The following is a 9,637-nucleotide window of genomic DNA, read 5'->3' as shown; positions in this document are numbered from 1 at the left end:
TCCAGGCTCCAGTAGTGAGGCCCTTCACACCCAATCCTTGGAGAGTTTTTCCAGTTTTCACCCTCATCCATCTTTATCCAACACTGAGAGTTTCCAAAGGAAGAACTAACCCAGCTTGAGTATCGGGTCCCAGTGGAGTTTGAAATCTGTTATGTATGAGAGAGAGACAATGTGTGTGTGTGTGGTTGTGTGTCTGCTGTTCCCCATGGCTGTAACCACTAGACCCCTCTCCACACACAATGCTCTGGGTAGAACATTGGAGTCCTGTTTTCCTTTCAGCTCCAGGGCCCTCTGATGAATCCGGCGAATCACAAGAACCCAGTGAACAAGTTCATCCTGCTGGGTTTCCACTCCCCAGGCCAGCAGAGCTGCACTCTCCTCTGTGCTCTTCTCTCCTCCACCTACGCTGGGACACTGGCAGGCAACCTGTGAATTGTATGGGCTATCCTGCAGGACCCTGCCTCCAATGCTTGCCCATATTCATCCTTCTGGGGAAATTCTCCTGGCTGGAGATCTGCTATGTCATAACCACAATGCCACAGATGCTCTCTGACCTGGTATCCCACACCATCCTTATCTCCTTCCGTGCCTGCTTTGTGCAGTTCTACTTCTTCCTTTCCACAGGGCCACTGAGTGCTTCTTCCTCTCGGACATGGCCTTGGATAGGTTCCTGGCCATCTGCTGTCCCTTGTGCTGCCCTGTATTCATGTCCCACCAGCTCTGCTGGGCCTTAAGGGTCTCCTGCTGGCTCTCCAGAGTCCTGTGGTTCATGATGCCCATGGTCCTCATCTTCCAGCTCTTCTTCTGTGGCCCTGTGGTGATGTATGCACACCCTGTCTCACTTCAGAGTGGATTGTGGGTGCGCTGACCCTGCAGTTACAGTCTGCCAGACTGTCCTGGACCTCTCAAAAGTGTGGCCCAATGGCCAGAATCAAAGCAGCAATCCTTGGGTTGTGGGCTGCATTGCCTAATGGCACAAGACACTATGGCTGCCCACGAGCACAGGGTGGTGTGGCCTAGTGACCAGAGTCAATATAGCGGTCTTTGAGTGAAGAGCAGCGAGACCTAGCTGCCAGAGTCAATATAGCATCCCTCAAGCACAGGGCAGCATGGCCTAGTGGCCAGAATCAATACAGCTGCACTTGGGTGCAGGGCTATGTGGGCTAGTGACCAGAGTCAATAAAGTGGCCCTTGAATGTAGGGCAGCGTGGCCTACTGGCTGGAGTCAATATAGCTGCCCTTGAATGCAGGTCAGCATGTCCTAATGGCCAAATGTGGGGGCTGTCACCAAAAGTGGGGCAGCAGGAGTAGGGGGACCTGGTCCATCCAACTCCACTGGGTTCTGAGCTAGGGCCCTAACAGTGGCGGAGTGGTCTGCCACTGGGTCAGCGAAGAATCCAACCACAACATGCTGACCTTACACAAGTAGGAGATTCCTCTCACCCCATATCCCTGGGTCACTTCCTACTGGGCTTCCTGAAGCTTCAGCCCATATGACGTCAGGGTCTCCAGGCTCCTTGGCGCAGGTACGCCCTGGGACTCTGACTCCAGTCGGTCAGCTATGGGCAACAGGTCTCCGGTCTGGATCTCGTGCTTGAACCTCCACCAAGCATCCTTCCTCCTTGGCAGTCAGCCCAGACTGAGCTGGGCTGTTCTCCTTTATACTAGCATGGCATTTGGAGCATGCCCAGCATGGTCTGAGGGGCAGGACTTCCTCCATCGATAGTGTGAGATTAACCCTTTCCTGCCTAGTTTGGAGTATGCACACCCCATAACAGGCCCCAACACCCTGGATCATTTTGTCTGTGTGACCTGGCCCCATAGGTGGCTGCTTCTTGCATGACAACTTCCTCGACTGAACAGGCCTTCTATGCCCTGAGTGCCCTCATCATCTTCACCACCGTCCTCTTCATCCTGGCTTCCTATGGGCTAGTTGACAGGGCAGTGCTGCCCTCAGGGACTGAGCATCACAAGGGCTTCTTCATTTGCAGCTGGTGATCATGGTCCTATTCTATGGCTTTATCTATGTCAACCCAGCAGCCTCGGGGAGCAGCAGGAAGGTGGTAGCTCTCTTCTACATGGTGGGAACCCCGCGGCTCAACCTGCTGATTTACAGCCTGAGAAACAAAGAAATGAAGGAAGCTCTGAGGAGACGCTGATGGGGGAGCGGTAGGGGGTTTTGCTCTGGACCCTGTCAGGCATTGGTCAATGGGGTATGAGGCCTTCCCCTTCCAGGGGGTGCTGGGTCCAATCCTGCAGGGGGAACACACAGCATTTTATGTGACCTGCAGGGGTCACTTGTAATATTAAAAAATGGCTGTTTGATGATACACCCAGAACACAAGGGGACATGGGGAAGGTGTGGGGGTGTAGGTGTCCTTGCTATAGGAAATGAGCCCTGCTTAGTGTGTGTTTGCAGGGGGTAGGAGAGCTAACCAAGTGTATGTGTAGAGAGGCTGGCTCGTATCTCTTGCCCTTTTTGTGCAGCTGTATTTTATAATTGTTACCTGGATAAATGAGTTATCACCCTTAGATCCAGAGAGTAAAGTTCTGCTCTCCTTTTCTCTGCTGTCAATCAGGAGCAACCCCAATGATGTCATGAGACTGACACCTATGCAGCTGGGATCAAAATCATGGCAACATTATACTTGTATGTTACAGACCACACTCCTTTCCCACAGCCAGGGATAGAACCCAGGAGTTCCAGCCCTTCCCCAATCTAACCCAGTAGACCCCATTATTCTCCCATAGCCAAGGACAGAAATGAAAAGAAGATCTCTAGCTAACAGAGGTGTCAGGTCCTGGAACTGCCTCCTAATGGTTGGTCACCCTGAAGGTCCCTTGTGTTTCATGTCTGAGGTTCCTAAAACCTTCAAGGTTTCAGCTAGTCACTTGCAGACTTGAGGGATAACCCCCCCCAATCTGTTTTTGGGGGTTGTTTGTGTTGTTGTCTTCTTGGTCTGAAGCACTGGGATTGCCACAGCTGGAGATGGGACACTGGGTGGGGTGGGCCAGAGCTCTGAGGTAGCACAGAGCCAAACTCTCTCTTAGGTGCTTGGTTGGCAGTTCTTGCTCAGATGCTCAGGGTCTAACTGGTCTCCATATGTGGGCTGGGGCAGGAATTTCCCCCCAGCTCAAATTGGCAGTGACCTTGGTTTTTTCCACCTTCCTCTGCAGTATGTGGGGCAGCATGTGGTCAGTTGCCAAGACTAGCTGGGTGTGTCTCCTTTAATCATTTCCCTGTCATTGCGGGGGCTTTAGGGACTGGTCCCTGCTATTCTCCGCCCATGGCACATAACAAGTTAGCCTCCTGAGGTTTGTAATACCTTGGTTGAGTTTCAGTTGCTAGGTGGTGTTGCTGGCCTGAGATTTTCAGACATTGAAACTAGGTGACGTACTGGTCCCTTTTGGCTTTAAACTCTAACTCTCTTGCCCAGACGCCCAACCACACTTCTTTAACCCACTGGACCCACTTTCCCACTCCCCTCCCAGAGCTATGGATACAACCCAGGAGCACTGACTATGTCCTTCCCTCATTGCTCTTACCCACTAGACCCAACCACCCTTTGAGAGCTGGAAAAAGAACCCCGGAGTCTTGGCTTCCAGTCCAGTCCTCTGACGACTGAACTCACACCCACAGCCTGTGCTGTGTCAACTCTTGGCATTAACAGAGGCTGTCCATCTCTGAGAGTTCTCTGCTTGGTATCTTTCATGGAAGTTAGAGCCACTTAATAAATCACACAGACCAGACTGCAAATCCCTTGACAGAATTAGCTTGTTTTGATGTCTGAAGCCAATTAAAGAGCTGAGCTGAGTTTGCTGCTGGTTCCTGCTTGAAAAGTTGGAACCAGGCAATTCAAAGCAAAAGTTGTCTCATCTCCTAAGAGAGCTCAGCACAGATCCCAGTGCTAGGAGAGGGGTGGGGGATGTGGGTCAGGACTGAGGGACACAGACAAAGAGGGGAGCTGAGCCTCCAGGATCCATTCAGTTCTTGATCTCTGGCAATGAGCAGAGCTATTGAGTATCAGGTTCAAATGGACCCCTGCTCTGCTGGGAACCAACCCACACATTACATATGGGACTCACTGCACAGAGCAGGCAGTGATAGGGCAGGGAAGAGGTGCAGATGGAGGGGCCTTGATGGGCTTGCTAGGGGTCTCCTAGTCCCAGTGAGATTTCTTCCCAACTGGGATCAGCCCTTCCGCTTGGTATATTGGGGCAGAGCCTGGGTCTCACTCAGTGCAAAGGGAGATGTGACAATCTTAAGGAGAGAGCATGGGAAAAGGGGAATCTCTGTCTCTCTCAATAATGGGGATCACCCCATTCTAAAGTACCCCACTCCCCAGCCACACCAGTGCCTCTCTGTAGGGGGAACAGCCCTGTTGTGAGTTTCCCATATATGCCCCCACCCCAGGTGCCCAAGTCCCTTTCCATAGGGGAGTTCACAATGTTCTGAGCTCTCCCATCTACACCCCTCAGCATAGCTACACGCCCTTCATCCCCACTCCATGCAGCCTTCACATACGGACTTCTCACCTCCACTCGGTACAGCCCCACCAGCCAAGGCCCTGTCTCCCACTCCATCCAGCACCCACAGCCAAGCACCTCATCCCCAATCTGTCCTGTCCCCTCAGTCAGGCCCCTTTCCCCCAATCCATACAGCCCCATCCCAGGTCCCTCACCTGCAACCTGTCAAGCCCCCTCAGCCAGAACTTTCACTCCCAATTTGTCCATCTCTTCCCCACCCTGCGCAAGCCAGGCCCCTTACCTCCCCTCTGTCCAGCAGCCCTCCTCCCCAGCAAGGCCCCTGAACCCCACTCTCTCCAGCCCTCACAGCTGGGCCTCTCATCACCCCCAATCTGTCCAACCCCCTTCAGCTTGACCCCCCTGCTGTATGTCATCAAGCCACCACCTTCCCCTATGCCACGCCCCTGACTCCCACTCCATCCAGCCTCCCGCCATCCAGGCCCTTCAGCCCCACTCCTTCAAGTCCCCCTGCCAGATCCCTCAGCTGCACTTCATCAAGCCCCCCCAGCTAGTCACCTCACACCCACTCCATCCACCACCCCACTTCATCCAGCCCAACTCTGGCCTGCCCAACCCAGCAATGCCACTGAACCCTACTCTATCCTGCCCAACCCAGCAATTCCCCTGAACCCTACCCTGTCCAGCCCCCACAAAAAGACCTCTCACCCCTACTATGTCCAGCCCCCATAACAAGACCCCCACTCCATCTAGCCCCGCCAGCCAGGCCATTCACTCCATACTCCATCCAGAGCCCCCAGTTGGGCCATCACCTCCACTCTGCCCAGCCCCCCCAGATCCTTCACCCCCAATCTGTGCAGCCCCCCAGCCATGCCCCTCACACCCACTCCATCAAGTCCCCCATCCAGGGCCCCCACCCCCACTCTGTCCAACCCCTGTCCATCCAGGCCCCTCACCTCCAGCACCCCCTCTCTGTAGCAAGGCTCCTGAACCCCAATCTGTCCAGCCCCCACAACCAGGCACTTCACCCCCACTCCATCCAATGCCCCCAGACACACCCCTCAATCCCACTCTGACCAGCCCCTCCCCACAGCCAGGGCCCTTACCCCCACTCTGTCCAGCCCCCACAACCAGGCCCCTTACTCACCCCGTCGAGCCCCTCCAGTCACCCCCTTACTCCCACTGCAGCCAGCCTTGCCACCCAAGCCCCTTACCCCCCCTTTAGCCAATACCCCTCAGCCAGGCCCCTCACACCCACTCCATCCAGCCCCCCCCCCCAGGAAAGCCCCTGAACCCCACTATTTCCAGCCCCACCACCAGGCCCCTCACCTCCACTCCATGCAGCCTCCCGAGCCAGGCCCTCACCCCCACTTTGTCTAGCTCCCACAACCAGACTTTTCACACTCAATCCGTCCAGGCACCAAACCAGGCCCCCCAGCTGCAAACCATCAAGCCACACACCCCCAGCTAGGCCCCTCAATCCCACTCTCTCCAGCGCCCCAGCCACACTGCTCACTAATACTTGGCCCAACCCCCCCTTCCCTCCCCCATGCCCCACCAGGGCCCTCTCCACACTCCAGCCAGCCCCCAGGAGATTACTCTGTTTATTTTGGCAAAAACTGGAAAAAACTGATTTTAAGTGGCAAGTTTTCCAGTTTTCCCCCTTATCCATTGGATTCCAACCAGAGTGGGGGCCGGGGTCTGACCAGAGTGGGGACAGGGCCCAGCCAGGTGAAGAGCTTGGCCTAGAGAAGCAGGGAAGTGTGCGACCTTCTAGTTAATGATTAATGAGGTACCAGCTGAGTATAAGACCCACACTATGGGGAGCTCAGAGTTTTGCTCTTCCCTTGTCTTGGCAAAAGAGAAACACATCATCCCCCCGCAGTGGAAGGTCTACACTTGCCCTGTGTTTATAAAGCATCTTCACCCTTCCACTCCATGTACACAGCACAGGTGAGATGCAGCCAGCTTGGGGTCAGGGCAGCTGGGTGACAGCCGCAGAGTGACACTACATGGAGATGGCGCACCTGCAGCTGAAATGCAGCCAGCTCTGGCGTGAGGTAGCTCGGTAACAGCGACACAGCAACACTGCATGGAGATGGCTTGCCTGGTGCTGAGATGCGGCCAGCTCTGGGGAAGGACAGCAGGGGAACAGCCACAAAAGGATGCTGCAAGGAGATGGCTCACCTCGCACTGAGGGGTGGTGTCTGTGCCTGCTGCTGCCTGCTGGAGGGAATGAACCCTGCTCAGTGGGTGCAGAGAGTGAGAGAACCCAGCACCTGGTAGAAGTTGGAGCACTGCCTTAGTACTGCCAGCCGGGGCTTCAATTTATCATGTGTCCGAGGGGCTGGTGCTGGAGCTTTCAATGTGGCCTCATCTTGACACCCCCAAGGCCTGTTTGTGGGAGTGGGGGGTTGTGTGTGTGGAGGTCTGTGTGTGTGTGTTGAGGGAGGGCTGGGGGGGGGCTCTGTGGAAGGCTGTGTGTGAGGAAGGGGAAGTGGGGGGGACTGTGTGTATGTGTGAGGGGAAATTGGTGTGGGGTGTTTGTATTGCTGCTGTATGGAAGGCTTGTAGGGGCTCTCCCTGGTACTTACACAGAGATCAAATCCAAACCTGGCCGCTCCTACACACCCCAGAGACCAAGTCCCAGGGACCCAGTGATTCAGAGAGCAGATATCAGCCCCTTCTTGCCCAGCTCCTGTCACAGCAGAGGCGGAGAGAGGAGGCTGAGATCTCACAGCCAGGTGGGTTTTCACACACAGCTTCCTTCTTGCTTTGATTCTTCCCTAGCTGCTGCACTGTACTGCTGCCCGCACCTCTCTGCTCCAACCACTAACCCAGCCATGCACAAGTGCAGGCTATAAATTAGCAGGAGGTTTCTAACTATCAGAGGGGGGATGTTCTGCAACAGCCTCCCAGTAGGAGTTGTGGAGTTGAGCAACTTAGTTTTTAGGGTGAGCTGGACAAATATATGAGTGTGATTGTATGACTGGGCTGCTTGTGACTGGGCGGGAGGGCGGGGAGGCAGGGCTCAGCAGCCCAGGGGCTAACTTCCAGTAAATGTTCCATGTCCCTAAACCTCATGCTTCAGGGTTTCAGCTGGCCATCGGCAGGGCCAGAAAGGGATTTCCACCATGTATTTTGAGAGGTTTTTGTTTGGTTGGTTTTTAAATCTGCTTCTTCTGAAGCACCAGGCTATGCCCATGGCTGGAGATGGGATGTTGTGGGGTGAGCCAGGGCTCTGAGGTGGAGTTTGGGATATGAGATGTATGAAAGAGACTGACTGTGGCTGTGTGTGCTAGTCCCTACTGTTGTAGCCACTAGACCCCTCTCCTGTTCCAGGTCTCTGGGCAGCCCCTTAGAATCCTGTTGATCATTTCCTTTCAGCTCCAGGGCCCCCTGATGAATCCAGTCAATGGCACCATCCCGGTGACCAAGTTCATCCTGCTGGGTTTCCCCTCCCTGGGCCAGCTAAGCCGCAATCTTGTTTGTGCCCTTTTTTCCTCCACCTACATCGGGACGCTGACAGGCAACCTGTGCATTGTGTGGGCCGTCCTGCGGGACCCTCGCCTCCAACGCCTGCCCATGTACATTCTGCTGGGGAACTTCTCCTGGCTGGAGATCTGCTATGTCACGACCACCATGCCCCGGATGCTCTCTGACCTGATGAACCCCGGGGTCCCCATCTCCTCCCATGCCTGCTTTGTGCAGTTCTACATCTTCTTTTGCATGGGGACCACCGAGTGCTGCTTCCTTGCAGCCATGGCCTTGGATAGGTACCTGGCCATCTGCCACCCCCTGCGCTACCCCGTCCTCATGTCCCCCCACAGATGCTGGGTGCTGGCAGCCTCCTGCTGGGTCACCGGCTTTCTGTGGTTCGTAGTGCCTGTCGTCCTCATCTCCCAGCTCTCCTTCTGTGTCCTCACCCTGGATCATTTTGTCTGTGATCCGGGCCCATTGCTGGCTTCCTCCTGTGCCCCAGCTCCCCAGGCTGAACTGGCCACTTACGTCCTGAGCTCCCTCATAATCTTTGGTGCCGCCTTCTTCACCCTTACCTCCTATGGTCTGATCGTCAGGGCAGTGCTCAGGCTGCCCACAGGGGCCGGGCGGCACAAGGCTTTCTCCACCTGCTCCTCGCACCTGGCCATTGTGAGCCTCTTCTGGGGCTCTGGCATGGTCACCTACATCAGCCCGTCAGCCGCAGGGGGCAGCGGGAAGATGGCAACCCTCTTCTATGCGGTGGCGACCCCCCTGCTCAACCCACTGATCTACAGCCTGAGGAACAAGGAGATGAAGGATGCTCTGAGAAGGACCCTGCTGGGGAAGCTGTAGGAGGTTCTGCTCTGGCCCCAGCCTGCAGGGACTGGCTGGTCAGGGGGGAGGGAAATGGGATATGAGTTCTTTTCCTTCTAGGGGTTGCTCACTCCAATCCTGGAGAGTGAACACACACAGCATTTTGCATGATCTCTAGGAGTCACTCCCAGTATAAAAAAAATGCATTTGATGATACAACCAGAACACAAAGAGGAGCTAGGCGGTGGGGGTGGGGGGCATATGTGTCCTTGCTGGAGGAAAAGATCCCTGCTCAGTGTGTGTGTGTGTGCATGTGTGAGTGTGTGTAGGCAGGCTGGCTCGCCTCTCTGTCCTTTTTGTGCAGCTGTATTTCAAGATTGTTACCTAGATAAATGTGTGTTCACACTTAGAGCCAGTGAGAAAAATTCTGCTCTCATTTTCTTTGCTGTCAATTAGGAGCAACCCTGGTGATGTAGAGAGACTCACAGGTGGGACACAAATCATGGCAGCAGTATATTATTTTTTTATGGACCTCATTCCCCTTTCACAGCAAGAGATAGAACCCAGGAGTCCCAGACACCCCCTATCTCCAGATCTAACCCACTCAATCCCATTTGCCTCCCACAGCCAGGGATAGAACCCAGGAGTCCCAGCACCCCAGATCTAACCCACTAGAGCCCACTCCACTCCCACATAGCAAGGGATAGAAAAGAGAAGACATCTAATGGCCTGATCTACAGAAGGTCAGACAAGGTGATCTGGTGGTCCTCTCTCGCCTTAAACACTAACCCAAGAGACCAGACTCCCAGACCCTGCTCTAAGCCACTGGATCCCACTTTCCCATTCCCCCTGCCCAGAG

At 54.9% G+C, this 9,637-nt stretch overlaps 1 protein-coding gene and 1 pseudogene across 1 annotated transcript; both read left to right on the top strand.

Moving 5' to 3' along the window:
• Positions 1-294: 294 nt before the first annotated feature.
• On the top strand, positions 295-2,159 carry LOC128846004 (olfactory receptor 11G2-like; annotated as a pseudogene).
• Positions 2,160-7,887: 5,728 nt separating this feature from the next.
• On the top strand, positions 7,888-8,817 carry LOC128847044 (olfactory receptor 11G2-like). The gene has a single exon (XM_054046373.1). It carries the CDS (start codon positions 7,888-7,890, stop codon positions 8,815-8,817), a length of 930 nt encoding a protein of 309 aa, XP_053902348.1.
• The last annotated feature ends 820 nt before the right edge of the window (positions 8,818-9,637 follow it).

Source organism: Malaclemys terrapin, chromosome 12 (genome assembly GCF_027887155.1).
Source record: "Malaclemys terrapin pileata isolate rMalTer1 chromosome 12, rMalTer1.hap1, whole genome shotgun sequence".
Taxonomy (NCBI): domain Eukaryota; kingdom Metazoa; phylum Chordata; order Testudines; family Emydidae; genus Malaclemys; species Malaclemys terrapin.
The sequence above is the reverse complement of the archived record's forward strand: the minus strand, read 5'-3'. Positions and strand labels throughout refer to the sequence as shown.

Coding starts and splice junctions, on each gene's coding strand:
- LOC128847044 (XM_054046373.1), top strand. CDS start 7,888: ATGAATCCAGTCAATGGCACCATCCCGGTGACCAAGTTCATCCTGCTG.